The sequence below is a fragment of the Miniopterus natalensis genome, chromosome 7 (assembly GCF_054644295.1).
Source record: "Miniopterus natalensis isolate mMinNat1 chromosome 7, mMinNat1.hap1, whole genome shotgun sequence".
Classification (NCBI taxonomy): Eukaryota; Metazoa; Chordata; class Mammalia; order Chiroptera; family Miniopteridae; genus Miniopterus; species Miniopterus natalensis.
In genome coordinates, this window is record NC_142087.1 from 83,400,447 (window position 1) to 83,421,987 (window position 21,541).

Sequence of the window (21,541 nt, forward strand, 5' to 3'; positions counted from 1 at the left end):
CCGCCCGCCCGGGGAGGGTCGGAGCTGTCCCGGCGGGCCCCGCGCGACGCTTCCCGGCGGCCCCCGTGGCCGGCACTTCCGGCGGCGGCGGCGGCCGGGAGGAAGTGCTCGTAGGCCGCGGGCGGGAGCTGGGCGCCGCGGCTCTCTAGCCGGTGAGGCTGGCGGGCTCTCTATGGCGCGGCCGAGTGACTGCGCGGAGGAAGCTCCCGGCCTGGGCGAGGGGCAAGGGGCGCGGTCTGGGCGACCCGGCCCCAGGTGACAGGTCCGGCGGAGGCCGGCGGGCTGGGAGGCTGGGGCGGCGGGCAGCGTCCTGAGCCGCCCCGGGGGCTGGGGCGGCGGGAGGCGCAGCGCCGAGAGGCCCAGGAGCCTGGCGGCGGCACCGGGCCGCCGGGGACAGAGCCGAGGCACTCGGAGCGGATAACCTCTCCAGCCTCTTTCCCGGCCCTGAGCGGAGGAGAAGCGCGCAGGGTCCCGCGGGGCGTCGTAGGGATTCTGTGAAGGCCCGATTGCCGCGGTCGGCCCGGTGCTCGGTGTCAGCCTCAGGGCGGCGGCCGTGCAGTTCGAGCGGCAGATCCCGGGCTCACCTGGCTTCTCTTCCTTGCAGCTCTGCTCCCACCTCCCCCTTGAGGGCCCGGGACCGGCTGCCCACCCGGGAAACCAGCCTTTTCCCCGCAGGATGGACGAGGAGAGCCTGCAGAGCGCGCTCCGGACCTACGGCGCACAGCTGCAGCAGGTGGAGACGGCCTTGGGTGCCGGCCTGGATCCCGCCGAGCTGGCCGACCTGCGCCAGCTCCAGGGCGACCTGAAGGAGCTGATCGAGCTCACAGAGGCCAGCCTGGTGTCTGTCCGGAAGAGCAAGCTGCTGGCCACCCTGGATGGAGAGCACCCGGAGAAGGACGACACCGAGTACCTGGCTTTCCAGAAGGCCGTTGCTGAGGCAGTGGAAGTGCCAGTAGCCCCCAGGGCAGAACTGGACGCTGTTCCTGAAAGAGCGGCTGGGCCAGCACCCAGCAAGCCAGGACCGGAGGAGGCTGAAGGGGAGGACTCGGAGGACGAGCGAGAGCTGAGTGGGAGGAAGGTGAACGCTCCCTACTACAGCTCCTGGGGCACCCTGGAGTATCACAACGCCATGATCGTGGGCACGGAGGAGGCAGACGACGGCTCCGCGGGCGTGCGCGTGCTCTACCTCTATCCCACCCACAAGTCCCTGAAGCCCTGTCCCTTCTTCCTGGAGGGCAAGTGCCGTTTCCAGGACAACTGCAGGTAAAGCTCTGCTCCTGGACCCCAGAGCCACATGGGGGCTGGAGGCAGGGTCAGGGTCGTGGCTGCCCTCAGTGTTGGAGTCTTGTCCCTCTGTATCCAACAGAGTGCCAGCAGGAGGGAGCTGGGGCTGGTGCGTTTGAGGCAGTGTCTGGTTTAGGTGTTTCCATGGGTTTTCTCCGGTAAACCAAGAGTAGGAGAGGCTTATGTTGAAAAGAAGGGAACTCCCCCTCCATCACCAGTTGTATTCTTCAGGGTTAAACCTTTAAAATTTATGCTTATTATGGAAATATGCCACCATACTCAAAATTGGAGAGGGTGGTATGGTGACGTCCAACACTGGCACCTTACTTCATCATTTGTCATCGTTCTTCCAGTTTTGTTTCATCCACTCTCCCTGCCCTGCTTCTCTTCCCTGGACTACTTTCAAGCAAATTCTAGGGATTACTGGGTTTTTGCCTATAAGTACTTCAGGATGCATCCCTCACCTGACTGATAGGATGTTATAAAAAAAAGTCTCCACGTCGGCATACCTGACAGATTTAATGATAGTACCTTGTTTATGTTCAAGTTTCCACAAGTTTCCACAGTTGTTGCGTTGTCTTCTTTCTCTTAGTACATAACTTCAGTTTTGTTCCTTTTTACTTTATCTTTAGAAGGAATATTTACTGAAATCTGTAGTAGATAATTTACTTTTTTAGCCAACAGTCCAGAGTAACACTCTCTAGTTCTTTGGTTGTCCTATTCTTTTTTTTCTTCTTAATCCTCACTTAAGGATATTATTTCCATTGATTTTTTTTTTAAGAGTGGAGGGGAGGACAGAGAGAGAAACGTTGATGTGAGAAAGACACATCGATTGGTTGCCCCCCGGGTGTGCCCAACTGGGAATGGGGATCGAGCCTGAAACGGAGGTACGTGTCCTTGGCCAGAATCGAACCCGGGACCCTTCAGTCTGCGGGCTGACACTCTAACCACTGAGCCAAACCAGCCAGAGCAGTCATCTTATTTCTTAATAGACTTTTGCTAGGTCCAAAGTCTTACTTGGCAAATTTCTCTTCTTTCCCTCCCTCCTTCCTTCCTTCTCTGTACGTTTCATTAAAATGTAGCATGCGTCCAGAAAAATACATAGATGAGAGTGTGCTCAGCCAGTTTCCAGAGTGGACACATACAGCACAGATGAAGGAGCAGAGGACTAAGCCTTACATCCTTTGTGCCCTGAGTCTCTGTACCTCCCTACGTGATGTCCCATGTGAGGGTTAGAGGTTGCACCTCTACCTACATTGCTTTTTTCTGTGCTGGGCACTCTTCCAGGGTCTCTTTCACACATGTTAACTCACCTGTGCAGCAACCCTGGGAGGTGGGCCCTCTGACCATTGAGGCTGCCCACTCGGAGCCACTCTGCTTTCCAGCATGGCTTTAGGCCCAGCTGACTCCCTGCAAACACCCACCTTCTCCACCCAGGACTGAGTTATTTTCTCATGTTTGCTTTGGGTCTTTAAAAACAATAAAATAGATAATGTGGAAGCACCCTTTGACCCCCATTCTGTCCCAGTGCCCTCCTCCTTCCTGGAGCTGTTTTTGTCACAACTTCAGTGTGTCTCTCTCTACAATCAGAGAAACTGATGTGCACACTCTGGTTTCTCCTGCTCACTGTCAGGCCTGCTGTGTCTGAGTGGCCGTGCATCCTTTCTCCCTGCTGTGTCTGGCCTCACAGTTCCCCTGTCAAAGGACCCGACCCTTTGAGCCAGCATTGAACCCCCTGGTGCAGTTCAGCACTTCCCTTTTCCCCATAAGCTGGCAGCAGGGTCCAGGGAACTGACCACACTTGTGGCAAAGAGTCTAGGTGCTGTTCTTGCATCAGGAGGCCCCAGGTGAGTGGTTTTCCTTTGTCGTGTTAGCAGCCAGTGATGCTCAGTACAATCTGTTGGTTCAGTGGGGATTGCAGTGTAGGGATCCTTCCATTCTGTAGGTTCATTTCATTAGCTGGAATGTTACACGGACATGCTGTCCCTCACCTATGGTTGGCTGCCCAGTGGCATAGTCACACAGAAAAGGTGGGAAAATGCTGGTGTTTCTGTTTTGTTTACTTACTTTCCAAGATAATGAATTGGTTTTCCTTCATCCTGAGAAAATGATGACCCATGGATTTATATATTTGGTGAATTTCAATCCATCATGATTCTGATTCTTATTGAGGCTCAGATTGTCCCATCTTTGGCAGGTGGGAGCTTCTTTGGGCTGGCACCTCTGCCCCTCTGGCCTCCGCAGTTGATGGGGAGAAGACACCCCTCTCTTGTGCATACTTTTGCTGCCCTAGCCTGGAATTAGCCCCAGCTCCCGGAGCCCTGGGTGCTCTCAGTGGGATGGCATCTCCAGGCCCACAGAGGGATACTACTAGGATTTGTTGTGAATTATTTAGGATTTTCGATGACATGATTGTGTCATTGGCAGATGGTGGTAATTTTACTTCCTCCTCTCCAGTCAGATGGCTTTTACTTCTTTTCTTGCCTAATTGCCCTTGCTAGAATCTGCAGTACAGTGTGGAGACAAGAGGCGAGAGCAGAGACCCTTGTCTTGCTCCTGCCCTTACCAGGGAGCTTCCATCAGCAGTGAATGTGAGGCCAGCTGTGGGCTTCCATTTCTGCCCTTGTCAAGTTGAGGAGGTTGCATTCTGCTCCTGATCTGTTCAGTGTTTTTATCATGAAGGGCATTGGATTTTTTCAGGTGCCCATTCTGCATCAGTTGACATGATCACGTGTTCTCCCTTTGTTCTGTGAACAGGCCGTGTCATACCGAGTGATTTTCATGTGTAGAACCACCCTTGCTTTCCTGTAAAATGCTGCTGGAACCTGGCTGCTTGTTTTTTGTTGAGGATATTTCCATCTCTCCATTCCCAGGGGCACGACAACGAGGCTGTGGGTTGTTGTTTCCTTTTCTTGGAATGTCTTTGTCTGGCTTTGGTGTTAGGGTAATCTGGTCTCATGGGGCTGGAGGTGTTCTCTCATTTTTGGGAAGATCCTGAGAAGGACTGGTGCTGATTCTCTTTAAACATTTGATAGAATTTACCAGTGAAGCCTTCACTTCTCATTGCTGGAAGTTTTGTGATAAATGATTCTATTTATTTGTTATAGGTCTATTCAGATTTCCTGTTTTTCCTTGAGTCAGTTTTGGTAGTTTGTGTGTTTTTAGGAACTTGCCCTTTTCACCTGAGTTACCTAACTTGTTGGCATGGAACTGTTTACAGAAGCCTCTGGCAGTCCTGTGTGCTCTGTAGGGCAGGGAGTAGGGCCCCACTTTCTTTCCTGGTTCAGTCACTCACATGAGCTCTTATTTCTTGGGCAGTCTAGTGCAGGGTTTGTCAGTTTTGTTTTATTTTTTATTCTATGTTGTTTTTTATTTCATTTATTCCGCTGTTACCTTTATTATTTTCTTCCTCTGCTGCTTTGGGTCGGCTCTTTTTCTGACATGGATATGAGGTTTTTCCTTCCCAAACGCAGGCATTTGCAGCTTCTTTCCCAGCGAGCCCACGGGGTCTGTGTGTTCTTGTCACTCCTCTGAGGGTCACCTGATCTCCCTTTCAGGTCCTCATCGGCCCTTGGTCAAGAACGTGCTGTTCAGTACCCACAGATTGTGACTCTCTTGGGTCCCTTCTCCTGTTGACATGTAATCTCATCTCCCTGCAATGAGTGAGGGTACTTTGTATGAGTTCAGTGTTTTAAAATTTATTGAGACTTGTTTCAAGGCCCCATCTATGTCCTGTCTTGCAGAATATTCATATCACGTGGGAAGGCCGTGTGCTCTGCTATTGGGCAACCTGTTCTGGAGGTGTCTGCAGGGCCGATTGGTCTGTTGTGTCCACATGCTCATGACCTCCCTTTCCCTGGGGTCTTTTGCTTGTTTCTCTGCACTGTTGAATGTGGGTATTGAAGTCTCAGCTTTTATCATAGTTCATCCTTTAATCCTGTCAATTTCAATTTCATATATTTTTGGGACTCTGTTGTTAGGTGTGTAAAATTTATAATTATTATATTATCTTCCTCATGAGTTGATGTTTTATCAACGTATTTTTCTTTATCACTTATGTCCTTTTTTTTCAATTACAGTTTACATTTGATATTATGTCGTATTAGTTTCAGGTGTACAGCATTGCTCTTCTTTATCTGACACCAGTGTGGCCATCCCAGCTTCCATTACTATTTGCTTGAAATATCTTTCCTTTTACTCTCAACCTATTGTTATCTTGATCCAAAATTAATCTCTTATAAATAGCGTGGAATTGGACAATCTTTTAATCCATTTTCCTAATCTCTGCCTTTTAGTTGGAGTTTAATCCATTTACATTTAAACTAATTACCAAGCCCTGACCAGGTGGCTCAGTTGGTTGAAGCACTGTCCCATACACCAAAAGGTTGTGGCTTCGTTTTCTGGTCTGGGCACATATGGAGACAACTGATCGATGTTTCTCTCACATTGATGCCCCCCCCCCTTTCTCTCTGTAAAATCAATTTTTAAAAACAGATCCTCAGATGAGAATTAAAAAGAGAAAAAGTTAAAAAGATAATTACTGATAAACAAGGACTTACCTGTGCCATTTTTTTCTGTATGTTTTATATCTTTTTGTTTCTCAATTCCCCCATTACTGCCTTCTTTAGTGTTTGTTTTTTCCACTGTATCATTTTTATTTCCTTCTCTTTTCCTTTCCTGCTTACAGGGTGGGGCAAAAGTAGGTTTACAGTTGTTTGTATGGAAAATAATACAATAGTTAATAAATAATAATACAAGAATAAACTCTGTGTTTCACATACGACTGAAAACCTACTTTTGTCCCACCCTGTATTCTGTGTTATTTTCTTCATGGTTACTCGGGGATTGCGATTAACATCGTAGACTTCTAACAATCTAGTCTGAATCAATACCAAGTTAGCATCAATAGGATACAAAACTCTGCTGCTGTGCAGTCCCCCTTATGTTGTTACTGTTACAAACTACACCTTTATACATTGTGTGCCCAGAAATGTAGATTTGTGATTACTGCTTTATGCATTTGTCTTAAATCATATAAGGAAAAAAATGAGCTATAAACTTAAAATATACTACTACTTGCTTCTGTCTTTATCTCTGTGGTTACCTTTACCAGTACTCATATGGCCTGGGTTACTGTCCAGTGTCCTTTCATTCCAGTCTGAAGGACGCCCTTTAGTGTTTCTTGTAGGCAAGTCTACCAGTGATGAACTCCCTCAGCTTTTGTTTACATGGGAATGTCTTCACTTCTTCATTTTTGAAGGATAGTTTTTCCAGAAATATAATTCTTGTTTGACAGTATTTTTCTTTCAGGACTTTAAATATATCATACCACTGCCTGTGGCTTCCATAGTTTCTGACAAGAAATCAGCTGTTAGTCTTACTGAGGGTCCTCACCCGTGAAGAGCCCCTTCTCTTGCTGCCTCTACAATGCTGTATCTGTCTTTGAGTTTTAGCAGTTTGATCACAATATGTTGTATGGGTCTGTTTTTACCCCTTGGAGTTCACTGAACTTCTTGGATGTATAGATTCATGTCTCTCATCAAAGCTGGGAAGTTTTTGCCCTGGCCGGTTTGGCTCAGTGGTTAGAGCGTTGGCCTGTGGACTGAAGGGTCTTGGGTTCTATTCCTGGCCATGGGCACGCACCTCGGTTGCAGGCTTGATCGCTGGCCCTGGTTGGGGCACGTGCGGGAGGCAACCAATCAATGTGTCTCTCTCACATGAATGCCCCCCCAACTGCCCCCCCTCCTTCCTCTCTCTCTAAAAAGTAATGGAAAATATCCTTGGGTGAGGATTAACAAAAACAAACAAAACCGTTGGGAAGTTTTCAGCCATTATTCTTTAATTCTGCAAACATTTTTTCTGCCCCTTTCTCTCCCTCTTCTTTTGGGATTCTCTTAGGCATATTTTGGTATACTGTGTATTTTAGCATGTTTTGTAATTATTTTCTTAATAGCCAGATGTGAAGTACTGGCTAAAAAGAACTGCTGTAACAGGCTGTTAGTGATGAGGTGGTGAGAACGAGGTGACACCCTCTAATACCTGCATTCGCTCTGTCTTCGTGTAAACCCAGGCCTCTGGACTGGGCTTCATGTGTGCATCTCAGTCATCCACGCACACATGCACACACAGGTGGGGCAGGGCAGCTAAAGGAAGCTGCGTTTGGTTGTTTCCCTAACCCCCAGCAGGCGAGGCTCTGGGTAGCTGTCCCTGCGGGCAGCCTTGATAAGAAGAGCTGAGTGCTCTGGTGTATTTCTAAATGGTTTCTTCTCCCCTTCTGGTGCCTGAGCACAAGGGGACTTTTCTCCAGTATTTACTGTGAGAACCTGGTAGAGCTCCTGGAGTATAATCACCAATGTGGGGGATGCCCCTAGGACAAGGGCCCCCCTGTAGGTTTTAGCTCCCAGACTTGTCCATGCTGAGCCCCCAGTAGTCGGCAGTCATGGTCTAAGGTCCCTTTCCTGCCCTGGGCCCTGTGCCAGTTGCTGCTGGTGGGTTTCTGCTCTACTAAGTTGTGATTCTCTGTATTCATCTCTCGATTCTCCATATTTGGGGCAGCAGTTTGCCCTGTGACCTTACTTCTCTTATGGATCTAAAGAAAGTTGTTGATTTTACAGTTTGTTCCACTTTTTACTTTTTGTTAGGACAGAGGGGTGACTTCTACGCTTCTTATGTGCTAGACCAGCAACCAGAAGTGTCTCATCTAATGGATTTCTCATTTCAGTATTGACTTTTCAGCCCTGGAATTTCCACTTGATTCCTTTTATATAATTTCCACTTCTCTTTAAGATTCTCTATTCTTGAATCATTACTATTATACTTTCATTTAATTCCTTGAACATACTTATACTCTCAACTTGGAAGTCTTTGTTGAATTCACCATCTTTGCCCACCCAGTCAAGTTCTGTTAATTGCTGTTTTCCTAAATATGGGTCACACTTTTCTGCTCATTTACATGTTTAGTAAGTTTTTATTGAAAACTGGACATTTCAATGATATATTGTAGCTACTCTGGATTCTGAATTGTTTTTTCTGAGTGTTTTGTTTTGTTTTAGTACATTTTCTGGACCTAATTACAAAATCTGTCCCTCTACCATAGTGTGCAGCCTCTGATATCTCTGCTCAAATTTTAAATTTAATTTTACTTTTCAGTCTGGCTTCTCAGGCATCACTCTGTGCAGCTTAGTGGTCCTCCAGTGACTTAGAGACTGTGCTCAGACCCTTCCCAATCCATCTAAGTGAATTGGGGAGTCTCATTCCTAGCTCAGCCCCCCCCCCCCAATCTCTCTGCTTTCCTTTCTTCCTGGCATCTCTTGGAGCCCTTGATACCTGCACATAATTCCCTAGAGAGCCAGGGACTGGTGGAGAGTGGAGCCCTCTGTGGCTTTCAGAGCTATCAGCCCTCTCCCGTAGCCTCAGTCAGTTCGCCACGTTTGGCCACAGGGCCCTCATTTCATCGTCCTCCCCACTCCCTCCTCCGTAGCCGCTGCTCTGCAGGGGAGGCCCAGGGTGGGAGCAGCCGGGCAGGACGCTGCAGACACCCCACCCAGCCCGCCCCTTTTGTCCCGGGCATCCTCACCTCTGAGCCTGGTCTGCTGCTGGGGGCTTCCAGGGCTCTGAAGCTGTACATTTGGACAGCTTTGCCCAGTGTCAGCCTTGTTTCCTGTGGCAAGAGGTCCATCCCCTCTGGTTTGGCTGCAGCTGAGCTTGGAGTCTGCAGTTCTAGGTTCTTATGTCAGGTTCATGTGTTTGCTGCTCTGGCATGTGTGTCTGTGAACGTTGTGAGGTGGCAGATTGAGTTGGGGTTTTTTAATATGAAAAACCAATTTTAAGTTTTTCCTTACGAAATGCACAGTCCCTCTTTTTCCGACTTGTTTGTAACACTTCCTATTAAATGGGGCTCTTCCTTAGGCTCTTCGTTCCATTGTTAAACTTACCCCATTCTCTTAGTTTTAAGTTCATTTTATGGATTTGCCATTAACGACTTCCCATCATTGGAAATTCAGGCTATTTCCAAGTCTTTAGTATTTGGTTAACATTTTTAACATTGGTAAATCTTTGCATACTTCCATTATTATTTTTTTACATTAACTTTTTGAAGTGCTTGCTAGGTTTAAGGAGTATACCAAATTTTAAGGTTTCTAATATCACTGAAGATTCCTGCAGAAAGTTTCATTGGTGGTGTCTGTGAGTGTTTGCCCCTGTGTGTGTGAGTACGAGTGTGTGAGTATTAAAAGCGGTATTGGATTGTGTTCGCCTGGGTTTAGGCCTCCCCATCTGAACAAGTGGTGTTGCTCCTCGGTTGAGTGGGACTTTTTAACCAGTCTCCACTGCTGTCCACTTGGGGCCCGGACTTGCAGCTGCTGGTGCCATTTGGCCATTGGCAGTTCCCTGGGTGCCTGAGGACAGCCAGGTGTGAGGAGAAACCACCCTGAGGTCACCTCTGTCTACCGGACAAACACCGTCTGTTCCCTCTTCCTCTGTCACCACTGATTCCTGCCTCCAAAGACACCATGCCCAGTATTGGCTCCGTGTCCATGCCATGGGTTGATGCCAGTCCTGGTTGCTCTTACAGGGTTAAAGCAGTTTCCTCTTGAAGTAATGGCACGTAGGGTAGATATGTGGTTGGTTTTCTCATGTCTTTATTTGGCAAAGTAAAGGTTGCAGTCCTCACATTTCCTCCCCCCCTCTCGGTTTTAGTTTTAATTTCTCTGGCTCACTGATCTCTAAAGTCAAAGCACCACTGTTGTAAATGGGTTGTGCTGGTTGATTTGGGAGGACCCAGCATATGGGCACACAAATATCTGCAATCATGATCGGTTGCCACCTGGGGCTTTGTGTCTGGTAGAGGCGATGGATGCTCTCACCACAAGGCCATCTGCCAGCCACATTATTACTCTCGCCCAATAAGCAGGGAGCTGCGTGAGGCACCACATCCTCGGAGTGGCCACGTCCACCCTGAGAGCAAGAACGAGACAGAGTGCGAGTGTGCACGAGTGTATGGGTATGTGGACACATGAGCACATTTGTGTGTGTGCACTGCAGTGTGTGTATATGTGCATGTGTGTGTCTATCTCCCTGTCTCTCCCTCCCTTGAGGGCAATGCCCAGGCAGGTGGACTTGGTTCTCCGGGGTTCACATGCCTCTGGTGAGCCATGTCTGAGCCCCAGCCCCTGCGGCCTCCCTGCAGGTTCTCCCATGGTCAGGTGGTCTCTGTGGATGAGCTGCGCCCCTTCCAGGACCCGGACCTGAGCTCTCTGCAGGCCGGCTCTGCGTGTCTGGCCAAGCAGCCGGATGGTCTCTGGTACCCGGCTCGGATCACTGGTGAGGCTGCCCCTGGGCCTCCCTCAGGCCCTCCTGGAAGGCCCCTTCATTCCTCACACGTGTTTTGACCACTCCTTTGGTTGGGCATCAGGTCCCTGCTCCATGCCTAAGGGGAGCAAGACTGCCCCTGACCTTGGCCCACCTTGCTCCCAATTTCCAGTGAGTCTCTAACCAGCTATGAGGCTGCTGACCTAGCCTGTCTTTGTCTCTGCCTCCAGATGTGGACAGCGGTTACTACACAGTTAAGTTTGACTCACTGCTGCTGAAGGAGGCTGTGTTGGAGGGGGACAGCATCCTGCCCCCAATGCGCCCAGAGCCTGCAGTGTCCTCTGACTCAGACAGTGGTGACATGGACGACTCCAGCTATGCCAGAGGTATATGGGGCAAGGGGCAGCCTGGGCAGCAGTCTCCCTGGGAGGCTCCTTGCTAGTGGGGACCTCAACTATCTAAACAGGCAGTTGAAGAGCTTGACGGTGGTGAGGTGAGCTGTGCCTAGTGTGTGACACACAGTGGGGGGCACAAGTTGGGCCTGGAGAGGCATGCAGGGCCCCACAGGAGGTAGAGGGATGAGAGTGTGTGAAGGGTCTGGGCAGGTCTGCAGACCACAGATGCAAAGACCCATCCCTTGCCATCAAAGAGTACTGTGCAAGCCTGTCCTCCCTGGTGCAAACCTCATGGTGGGCCACGGTATGGTACACTGCTGATTCAGGAGCTGCCAGGGAAGTGGGCACACACGGAGGCCCGGTGGGGCTGGAGAGCAGGAAAGAGCAGCTCCTTCAGGGGCTTCCATGCAGGGCTTGGGGACTGGCGGGTGGAGGGCAATTGTGTGCAGCCAGACATGGGCTGGAGAGCTTCAGGAGTGGGGACTGGCTGGTAGTATCCAGCCCTCCTGGGGGGGGAGGGGGGAGGATGAAGACGGCAGGCGTCCCTTTGAGGCTGGTCCCTGTGCTGATGGTTTGAGTCCCACATCCTTGGTTCCATGGTCATGGAGGGAGGACTGAGTTCTTAGGCTAATGGTGGCCAAAGCTCAGGTGCTCCATGTGCAGCTGGGCCAAGTCACTGCCCTGTTTCTTGCAGTGGTGGAACCCAGTGCCGCTGACCAAGGGACCTGCAGCTCTGCCTTCGCTGGCTGGGAGGTGCACACGCGGGGCATAGGCTCCAGGCTCCTCGCCAAGATGGGCTATGAGTTTGGCAAGGGTGAGTGAGTGGGTGCTGCCCCGGGGAAGGGGCAGGGCTGCCGCAGCATGAGGGGGCAGGGAAAGGGTCCAGCAGCAGCACCACCTCTCTGCCCCCCAGGTCTGGGCCGACACTCCGACGGACGGGTAGAGCCCATCCACGCTGTGGTGCTGCCTCGAGGGAAGTCACTGGACCAGTGTGCAGAGATCCTGCAGAAGAGGACCAAAGGCTGTAAGGCTGGCACCAGTAGGCCCCTGAAACGCAGGGGCGGAGGGAGTGGGCCTAGGGGCCGCCTGCCTTCTCGGAGTGTGTTTGACTTTCTGAACGAGAAGCTGCAAGGCCAGGCTCCTGGGGCCCTGGAGGCAGGGGCGCCCCTCCCTGGGAGGAGTGGCAAGGAGCTGTACCACGCTAGCAAGAGCACCAAACGGGCCCTGAGCCTGAGGCTCTTCCAAACCGAGGAGAAGATTGAGCAGGCCCAGCGGGACATCCGGAGCATCCAGGAGGCCCTCGCCCGCAACACTGGCCGGTACGTGTGGAGCTGAACTTGGGGCAGAGGGTGGGCCCTGGGCTGGCCATGCTTCTGGTCCTGTTCTGGATGCCCAGCTTACAGTTCACCGAGGGTGGTAAGCTGCATCTGACGAGAGTCTGGATGGTTGGAGGGTGCCGGGCAGTGGTCATAGCAGCCTGGGGGCTTTGTGGCAGTGGGCCGGAAGCCCACTCTGAGTGGCGGCCTCTCTCTAGGCACAGTGTGACAGTGGCACAGCTGCAGGAGAAGCTGGCAGGAGCCCAGCGGCAGCTGGGACAGCTCCGGGCCCAGGAGGCAGGCCTGCAGCGGGAGCAGAGGAAGGCAGACACCCACAAGAAGATGACTGAGTTCTAGAGCCCCCTGCACGCGCCATGGACGGGGATCAGGGGCTCTGGCTTCTGGCTGCCCTCAGGAAGACCTGCTGTCATCCAACAACTAGATGCCACCAGAAGAGGGGCCAGCCTGCTTCCAGGCTAGACCCTACAGTCAGCCTTGTTGCCATCCTGGGTGTGTGGACACTGCTGAGTGGAGAGGGGGTACAGGAATCACATCTTGATACTCAAGCCCACGGAGCCCACTTGCCAGTGTCTACGTTTCAAGAACATTAAAGTGATTTTGTTGTATTTTTTAGTGGCACCTCAGCTGGCTGTGTGTGGGGAGAGGGGTCTCTGCGTGGGGCTGGGCAGGAGTCCCAAGTGAGCCCGGAGATAGAGGGCTCAGGGGGACTGTCATTTTCCCTGGTCTCCCAAATGGATCCCCATGTTGCCTGATACCCACAAATGGTGGAGCATGGTAGGAGGAAACTGGCTATCTTGGGCCTCATGGCACTGCTAATGGGACAGGAGGTCCTGGTGGGGTGGGTTTGGGAGCCCAAGAGCCTGGATTCACCCCCTAGTGCTTGGTTGCCACGAGACTGCCCAGACCCCATGGTGTGCCTCTCTCCTCCCAGTGTGTGCCCACCTCGTGGATGGAGACCACGAGAAGCAGGCTCAAACCGCACCCACCCACTGTATGTCATCTAGACCCCAGGCAGGGGTGCAGTAGATGGGTGAGGCTGTGGTGGTGACAGCTGCTGTAGGGGGTTGAGACGCAGTCTGACACAGGAAGTGAGGGGAGCTCCACCGAGGGCTGTACAAAGGTCCCACTGCTCCCAGTGCCCAAGCTGCCTGGCCTGTCCAACGGCTGAGGAGGTGCCCCTGCACCCATGGCCTTGGTAAGTGCCTGCTCTGAACTCCAGCCTGGCCAGCTCTCCAGGCCCCCTGTTGCGTGCCCTCCTGAGGGCAGTTGAAGGCTGGGGTCTGGGAGGACTAGGCCCTACCAGGATAGGGCATTGGGACTTCTTGTGTGGGAAGCCCACTCCCTGGGTCTGAGCAGACTGGACCCCAACCCCCATCTCTGTGCTTCTGGACTAAAAGACTGCTGATTGTAGGGTGCACCCCCATCCCCTGCAGCCCTGCTAAGACCCAAGGAAGGAGACAGGTCCAACGGCTGGGATGGAGGGAAGAGGTGGGGGGGGTAGTCAGTGCCCAAAGCAGCCCCTTTCTGCTTGCTGACCCCCACCTTTCCAGCCCCTCAGGGATACAAGCTCCGTAGTGGATGACTAGGTGACTAGGGGCATCACCTCAGGACAGGCCTTACCTGGGCACAGCATGGCTGCTGGTGTCTGTGGCCTGTGGCTCAAAGGCCCAGGGGTGTGACCTCAAGGGCCTCCCCAGGTCTCAGGTTTGGGCTGCAGTGACCACAGTGGGTCTTTGGCCAGGTCCTCACTGGCCATGTTCTGCAGTCATGTAGGTCATCTTCACTGACTTGGGTACTCATGAGGGTCAGGAAGAGCACACATCCTCACACCTGACCAGGAGCCCCCAGCCAGAGACGGAAAAGGAAGGTGGGCGCTGAGGCTGCGTCCTCTTGGCCTCTGTAGGAGGGAGGGACTGCCGAGTCTTGGGGTTTCCTGTGTGCTGAGTCAGAGCTCCCAAGGGCGGGAGACCGCCCAGCACTGTGACGTGCAGAAGTGGAGCTGCAGGTGGGTGCCCAGTCCTTCAGTCAGCCCCCAGCTCCCATCTTCTGCCTTCAGGATAGTCCGGGGCTACATAGGATGGGGCCACTGGTGCCCTCAGCCCCTCCTGTCTTCTGGGTCCTAGGGTGCCTCGCCTTGCTCTTCTGGCTGTGGGTGCTGTGCACAGCCTGCCACAGGTATGTTCCTTCCTTGCCCAGGTTTCATGTGGAGCCTGGCTCAGCGCTGTGGCCAGAGGGGGTGGGGCTCTAGGCAGGTCCTCCCTCACCAGAGGCTGCCGCCCTGCCCATCTCTGTTTCCCTGGCCTGACGACCCTCTTACCCGCAGGAAGCAGGCGCGGAAGCAGCAGGCCAGGCTGCAGGGTAACATGATGCCAGCGGAAGCGGTGAGTGCCAGGCTGTCCCTGGGGCCAGGGCGGGGCCAGCAGGGGACCAACCTGCCTTCTTTGCCCCCAGTCATTGCTGAGACGACCCCACCTGTGCATCCTCAGCAAGTCGGACACCAGACTGCACGAGCTGCACCGAGGCCCCCTCTGCGGCACAAGTGAGCCTAGCTGGGAGCAGCCGGTTTGTGGGCGGGGCTTGCTGCACCACCACCCCCCAACCTGCTGGGGTGGCACTTGCTCCACCTCTCCATCCCAACTGACCTCTGCCCTGATCCCACCCCCAGCCCCTCGGCCTGCTAGCATGGATCTCCTGCGCCCACAATGTCTGGAGGTGTACAGAGGCATCACCAGGCCCCCATCCGCCTTCTCACACCGGGAACTGCCCCAGACCTCGCCTGCTACCAATGCTACCCAGCCCTCCATGGGCCCCGAGGCCACCTATTCCAATGTGGGGCTGGCTGCCATTCCCAGGGCCAGCCTGGCAGCCAGCCGTGTGGTGTTGGCAGGGGCACGGCTGACCAGCAGCTGTGCCAGACCTGGGCCTGAGGCCAGACCGGTGGTGGCTGAGTATGCCTGCATCCAGAAGCTCAAGGGAGCAGATTGGGGCCCCCAAGGCCTGGAGCAAGGGAAGGCCCAGGAGACCCCAGACACTCAGGTAAAGTAGGGTGGGGTGCAGTGGGTGGAGCTGGGCAGGTCCTTGGCAGAGTAGATGATGCTGACCCCTCCCGGGGTTGGCTTCCTCTCTCCAGGTGGATATCCTGTACTCCAGGATCAGCAGACCTAAAAGGAGGGACCCAGGATCTCCTGCAGTAGACCAGCCAGACCCCAAGGACAGGGCAGCAATTCTGACTCTGGGGAGGAACCTGGACTATGAGGCCCTCCCACTCAGGGGCCTGAACACCCACAGAGGCCTCCTAGAAAACGTGTATGAGAGCATCCAGGAGATGGGGGCCCCTGAGTACCAGCAGCCCCCCATCTATAGCTAACAGATTGGACATGAAGGCCTCCTGCTACCTCCCCCCACCTGCCTCAGCCTACCCCTCCCTGCACTGAGCACCCAAGTACAGATGTTTTTTTCTTCCAGCGTGGGACCTGACCTCCTCTTCCCTGACAGTCCCCCCCACACACACAGCTGGCAACCTGAGAGGTGCCTGGGTCCTGGCTGCCCTGGCTTCTGCCAGCGTCTTAATAAATCCCCAGCAAGGGGAGGACGAGCACAGCATGCCTCAGAACTTTTCTTCTTCAAAGCCTGGGGGTGGGGTGGTGGTGGTGGTGGTGGGGTGTCTGGAAGGAGTAAAAACATCCCCTGACCTCGGGGACAGGCTCCCTCCCTCCTGGGGTGCGTGGGCCCTGTCACCCAAGCTCACAAGACATTGTGGGGAAAGAGGCCAGATTAGGGGTGGTGTCCCCAGGCCAGGTTGATTTTAGAGGGGCTACAGAGTCGTCGGACTGGGACACCGAGGGAGGGCTCGGGCCACCCAGCCCGGGGGTTACATAAGGGGTGCGGGAGGTGGGCAGTAGTGCGTTAAAGAATAACCTGTTCCAGGGAACCTCGCCAAGGAGACGTGGCCCCTTTCCTGATCTGGCAGCTCTGCGCGCGGGCACCCCACAAGGAAGCCGGCCGTCCTCGCCGCGGGGCGCGGGGGCCGGGGCTCCACGGAAGCCCAGGAGCGGGCGAGCGAGCGGGGGCCGCCAGCTGGGCCCCCTCTCCCTGCCAGCGCGGGAGCGCGGGCCTGGGCGGGGCCCCGGTGGGCGTGGCCTAGTAGCGCAGACCAATGGGAGCGCGGTCGGGCCCGAACGCGGTCCACCTTGGAATGTTGATACAGGGCGCGGACCAATTGGCGCGCGCCGGGGGCGGGGACGCGAGGAGGGGGCGGGGCCTGCCGCGGCTTCGGGGCCGAGCGGCGCGGGCGGCTGCCGATCCAGGGCGGGGGTCGGCGGCCCCGCCAGCCCGGCCCGGCCCGGGGCTGCGTCTCGAGCGCCCGCCCTCACCGCTGCAGCCTCGGTGCCCAGCCGGCGGGCCATGGAAGCCGAGCGCCCCCCGCCGCCCGGCTCGGGCTGCGCGCACCCCCCGCCCGGCGCCGCCGGCCCGGAACCCGCGGCCGCGCCGGTGTCGGTGCCCGCGCCGCCGCAGGTACCGGGCGCCGGGGACTGACGCCTGTGTGCGCTCGCCGCAAAGATGGCGTCGGGGCTGCACAAACTTCGGGCCCCGGGGGCGGGGCGGCGGCCCGTGTGTGTCGGTGGGTCGGAGGCCCGGCGGCCCGGGCCGCTTCCCGCCGCGCCGGGCCGGGGGCGGGGCCGGGGGCGGGGCACGCCGGCGCGGCGGGTTTGGGGGTAACGAGCGGGGCCGGGCGGGGGGTTGGGGTCCCCGGGCCGCTGCCTCCGCTGAGCACGCCCCGTCTGCAGGGCCCTGCCGTGGGTGGCGGCTTGGCGGGCTTGGATTTCGCGCCCCCGCAGGAGCCGGAGCCGCGGGCCCCGGGGACGTGGGCGGGGGCGGCAGCGGGGCCCCCGACTCCATCGGCGCACATCCCGGTGCCAGCGCACAGGTGAGCCGCGCGCCAGGCCGCGGTGGGCGTGCGCGCACGTGCGCGCTGGTGTGCAGGGCGGTGGGTGGGGCACAGGCACGCGCCTTCCCGACACCCCCACGGGGACCTCGGCGGAGAGCAGGTCCGTGTCGCAAACTGAGTTTCTGGCCACCTCCCAGCTCTCCAGCCACGACAGAGTTGAAAAGAAATTATGCGTGTGTTGGTATCCCTTGTCTGCCCCAAACCCTGGGGCCAGAGCTCAGCTGGGAGGGGTCGCTGTCAGTCTCTGCCGTGGAGGCTGCGTGGCCTGAGTGAGGCTGACTGCCCAGGGATTCTGGGACTTCTGACCGCCATCTCCCTGCCCTGCCGTGAAACGCTCTTGGGTGCCGGACACCCTGGGCTGGCTTTGCAGCCAGGGGCGGGCTCTGGCCCAGCCCTCCTGGAGCCTGGGGACCCGCTTGTGCTTGGAGCCTTTCCCCTGGCTGCTGCTGACTGCTGGCTGTCGTCCCCCCCCCCCCCCCCCAGGCCTGGCTCTAGGCCCACAGCTGCTGTTGCACAACCCTGGTTAATGTGTGCTTGAGGGAGGGCTGGGCCTCTTGCGCCCTGGTCCCACTGGTGGGGCCTCAGACCCTTGTCCAGCACCAGGGTCTGAAGGAGACTCCGTGGAACACAGCCCAGACTGTAGATGACTCGGGCTTCAGGGAGACCCCAGCCCAGGCCCTGTTCCTGGTGGTTCCTGGTGGTTCCTGGAGATCTGGGCTCTGCAACCCGAGCTGGGGGTGGAGCTGGGCCTGACGCCCAGCGCCTGGAGTGCTTGGAGTGAGGGAAGCCTGGTGTGCACATACACGTGCCAGGGCCTGCACGTGTGTGCCTGGGGGGGGTGTCTAGAGTACTTGCTGGGCCCCACCTGCCCCACCCACCCCCACCCTCCACCCCCTTCTCCTCCAGAGCCCCCCAAGGAAGAGCCCGGCTGGATGAAGTCATGGCTGCCGCAGCCCTTACAAGCCTGTCCACCAGCCCCCTCCTGCTGAGGCCCCCCACTACAGCCTTTAGCACAGGTGAGACTTAAGAGGCCTGGCATAGGGTAGGTGTGGGGGCAGGGCCCAGGGCCACTGTTCCTCTAGGACCTTAAAGGGGGGACAAGCAGAGCTCCCTCGCCTGCAATACAACCTTCTAAACACATGGATGTCAGGACCCCCAATCCCCTCACTGAGGTCAAAGCCTCAGTACACCAGGCCTGCAGGCATCTCCACCTGCTGGCTAGGCATCTTCCACTTATCCTTCCCTGTTTTAGGAGGTTAGTCCCCAAGCTGCCGCTGCCCTGGCCACCACCTCTCCGAGAGGCTATGTGCCCAGCAAACTTACCTGTGAATAGGTGAACGAGTGGAAGCTCAGAGTGAAGGGACCCACAGCCCAGTTTGTGCAAAGCAGCATGAGCCCGCTGAAATCCTGACACTGGCCTGGTGTGTCCCCACAGAGGCCTGCTTGGAGCCCTGGCCCGAGACCCTGGCACAGCCAGCAGGCAGTTACAGCAGCAGCAGCGGGGACTGGGGCTGGGACCCGGCCAGCGGGCAGTGCTCTCCCTTCTCCCCATCGCCCCCACTGCCCCTGGAGGCAGCCTTCCTGTTTGGGGAGCCTGCCCCTCGGAAAAGAAAGGTAAGCAAGCTGGGGGCAGCACTCAGGGTGGGATGGACCAGGTGGCCGTGCCTGACCACCAGCCCTTGTCGCCCAGAGCTCGGTGCAGGTCCTATTCCAGTGTCTGTGGAAGCGCTGTGGGAAGGTGCTGAGCACGGCCTCCGGGATGCAGAGACACATCCGCCTGGTGCACCTGGGGTGCGGTGGGGCCGGCAGGTTGGGGGTGGGGCAGGCCAAGTGGGTCAGCGCTTCAGCTCCCATCTGCTATGTCCCCAACAGGCGGCAGGCAGAGCCAGAGCAGAGTGATGGCGAGGAGGACTTTTACTACACGGAGCTGGACATTGGACTGGAGGTGCTGACTGATGGGCTGTCCAGCCTGACCCCGATGTCCCCCACGGCCTCCCTGCCACCCACTTTCCCCCACCTAGAGCTGCCGGAGCCCACAGCCTTGCCCAGCCTGCTGCACCCACTTGCCTTGCCCCCACCCCAGGTGCTGAGCTCTGAGGCGCCCCCCCAGGTGTGCCACAGTGACCACTCCTACCAGGTGGGTGAGGTCACAGGCAGCAGCTGGGGTTTGGTCCTGGGGGTGCTCTTGAGGGGAGTGAGACCACAACTGTGTTTCCTTTCAGGGCTGCCTGGCACCCACCCGGCTGCAGCCACAGCCCAACACAGTCCAGGACTGCGTGCCAGCCCTGTCCTCCAAGCTTAGTGCCAATCTGAGGTGCGTGTGTGTTGAGGGGCAGGTGGCAGGCAGGGAAGGTCCCAGCCCAACAGCACCCCACGTTCCCTGTGTTCCCCTAGGAAGCCCCGAGGTGACGCCAAGAAGTGCCGGAAAGTGTATGGCATGGAGCGCCGGGACCTGTGGTGCACAGCCTGCCGCTGGAAGAAGGCCTGCCAGCGCTTCCTGGATTGAGCCCTGCCGTCCTGCCTCCAGGATCCTTGATGGAGGAAATAAGCTGCACCCACCCCCTGCCTGGGGCCTCTCCTAGCTGCAGGGTCTGCTTTTTAATGGGGAAGGGGTCGTCAGTGACCCTGGACCCCCAGAGGTGGGGGAGGGCCCCACCACTCAAAGTGCCTCTGAGAAACCAGTCTTTCGCACTAAAGCCACACTGCCCTGGGGTGGCTGCCCTCCCTGACTGTCCTTGAACTTGTCAAGGGTCCTGATAGGCCCAGCTTCAAGGCCACGTGGGAGCCAGACCTGGATGCACTTTGAGGGAGGTCAAGAGGGACCTCCCCCGCTGCACTTATCCTGATGGTTCAAGGGCCCCCGGGCTGACATTTGTACTATGTTTTTGAAGCTCAGGTGTCACGTCTGGGCTGCACCAGGCGAGGAGAAAAATTAAAGATTTGGGGTTTTTCCAGAATCCGTGTCTGCCTCTTAGGGGGAAAGGACGTGGATCTGGGATCCTGCCACAGGCACAGTTGGTGGGTGGGCGGGCCCAAAAGGCCAGCAACTGGCCACAAAGGGCTGAGGTCACTCTGGCCCCCTCCACTCAGTTTGAGGCTACAGGAGGGGACCCTGTCTGAAACACACACAAGGCGTCTGCTTAAGCAGCAATTTCCCAGTTTATTGAAAGTGATCGCTTTGCAAGAATGTCTAAGCTAATCCCGTCACAGAAAGGAAACCGCAGGCAGGCCAGAGCCCAGGCAGACAAGAAATCGCAAGACCACTAGAGAAGGTACTGTTCACCTGTTCTATGGCTACAGAGAAGCGAACAACAGCTCTGGTTCCCCCGACTGATGACAAAACCTCCTCCCCCAAATATTAAACACATCTCCAATGCCAACACAGGTTTATAATAATTAATATAAAGTCAATATAATATAGATTATCCCCAGGAAAAAGTCAACAATCTTTGAGCACTGCCCTTTTTTTGTCTCTTGTTTTTGTTGACAGGTTGAAAGCATGTTGAAAAAATAAATATTTAAGAAAAGCACACACACAGCACCCTCACTGCAAGTAGTTCTAAAAGGGCTGTATACAAAACACAATATAAGATCTAAAAAATAAAAAAACCATTAAGTATGGCTTTAAAGAGTTGCACATGTCACAGAATGAGCGAAAATAAGATTATTTTTCATCATATTGCAAAAAGTTCCAGTTTTTGCATTTTCTCCATTGTTTATAAAGAAAGAAGTGCAAAGTTGGAAGTAGTAGCTCTACCTTTCAAGTCGAGGTCCCTACTAAGTCCTGGCAGTGTTGTGACGGTTTCCCAAAAACCCAGGGTCCAAATGAACACCCTCGTCAGGATCCAGAGCTTAATACAAAAGTCCGTGGGTTCCCTGCCCCACCCCTGACGGACACCCCACCCAGCAGGCTGTTTTCCACTTTGGTGTTGCCAACACCAAAATCAGACAGACACTGAAGTACAACATGTGAAATGTGGTCTACACAGGTTTTCCTCTTCATAAAAAAAATATTTATTAGCTTAAACATTGATTTGGGAAAAAAAATCAGTCACACAGAAAAACTCCTCCTGACACACGACACATATCTTTCCCTCCACACCTGAGAGGCGATACGTCCATCTCCATCCCGCCAACAACCACCTGGGGACTCGGTGGGACAGGACTCCGGCCCTCGGCTTTCCAGTACAGTGTTGGTTTTAAAGAAGAAAGTGCGCCTGTGATACAGACAGCGAACCCCCAAAGGTGAGCAGGGGCGGCGAGCAGGT

General features: G+C 55.3%; 3 protein-coding genes across 4 annotated transcripts; all 3 read left to right on the plus strand.

The window, feature by feature from the left end:
- The first annotated feature begins 91 nt into the window (after positions 1-91).
- On the plus strand, positions 92-12,853 carry ZGPAT (zinc finger CCCH-type and G-patch domain containing). Of its 2 annotated transcripts, none has more exons than XM_087819241.1 (7): positions 92-152; positions 605-1,263; positions 10,472-10,605; positions 10,824-10,979; positions 11,683-11,802; positions 11,902-12,307; positions 12,523-12,853. In XM_087819241.1, the coding sequence occupies exons 2-7, from the start codon at positions 677-679 to the stop codon at positions 12,659-12,661; spliced, it is 1,542 nt and encodes a 513-aa protein (XP_087675367.1). In that variant the 5' UTR covers positions 92-152; positions 605-676; the 3' UTR covers positions 12,662-12,853. The 2 variants fall into 2 exon arrangements, with proteins under 2 accessions (XP_087675367.1, XP_087675368.1); XM_087819242.1 differs by lacking the exon at positions 92-152 and adding an exon at positions 175-262.
- Positions 12,854-13,430: 577 nt separating this feature from the next.
- LIME1 (Lck interacting transmembrane adaptor 1) lies at positions 13,431-15,916 on the plus strand. The gene is made up of 6 exons (XM_087819243.1): positions 13,431-13,520; positions 14,382-14,500; positions 14,649-14,706; positions 14,777-14,864; positions 14,991-15,361; positions 15,456-15,916. Exons 1-6 carry the CDS (start codon positions 13,512-13,514, stop codon positions 15,690-15,692), a joined length of 882 nt encoding a protein of 293 aa, XP_087675369.1. The 5' UTR covers positions 13,431-13,511; the 3' UTR covers positions 15,693-15,916.
- An 813-nt stretch (positions 15,917-16,729) lies between these two features.
- SLC2A4RG (SLC2A4 regulator) lies at positions 16,730-19,992 on the plus strand. Its single transcript, XM_087818651.1, has 8 exons — positions 16,730-16,840; positions 17,113-17,252; positions 18,180-18,289; positions 18,709-18,887; positions 18,964-19,064; positions 19,146-19,410; positions 19,496-19,587; positions 19,668-19,992. The coding sequence occupies exons 1-8, from the start codon at positions 16,730-16,732 to the stop codon at positions 19,777-19,779; spliced, it is 1,110 nt and encodes a 369-aa protein (XP_087674777.1). The 3' UTR covers positions 19,780-19,992.
- Positions 19,993-21,541: the final 1,549 nt, after the last annotated feature.

Coding starts and splice junctions, on each gene's coding strand:
- ZGPAT (XM_087819241.1), top strand. CDS start 677: ATGGACGAGGAGAGCCTGCAGAGCGCGCTCCGGACCTACGGCGCACAG. Junction 10,606..10,823: donor GTACCCGGCTCGGATCACTG/GTGAGGCTGCCC, acceptor CTCTGCCTCCAG/ATGTGGACAGCGGTTACTAC. Junction 11,803..11,901: donor GGGCTATGAGTTTGGCAAGG/GTGAGTGAGTGG, acceptor TCTGCCCCCCAG/GTCTGGGCCGACACTCCGAC.
- LIME1 (XM_087819243.1), top strand. Junction 14,707..14,776: donor ACATGATGCCAGCGGAAGCG/GTGAGTGCCAGG, acceptor CTTTGCCCCCAG/TCATTGCTGAGACGACCCCA. Junction 15,362..15,455: donor AGGAGACCCCAGACACTCAG/GTAAAGTAGGGT, acceptor TCCTCTCTCCAG/GTGGATATCCTGTACTCCAG.
- SLC2A4RG (XM_087818651.1), top strand. CDS start 16,730: ATGGAAGCCGAGCGCCCCCCGCCGCCCGGCTCGGGCTGCGCGCACCCC. Junction 16,841..17,112: donor CGGTGCCCGCGCCGCCGCAG/GTACCGGGCGCC, acceptor CCCCGTCTGCAG/GGCCCTGCCGTGGGTGGCGG. Junction 19,411..19,495: donor ACAGTGACCACTCCTACCAG/GTGGGTGAGGTC, acceptor GTTTCCTTTCAG/GGCTGCCTGGCACCCACCCG.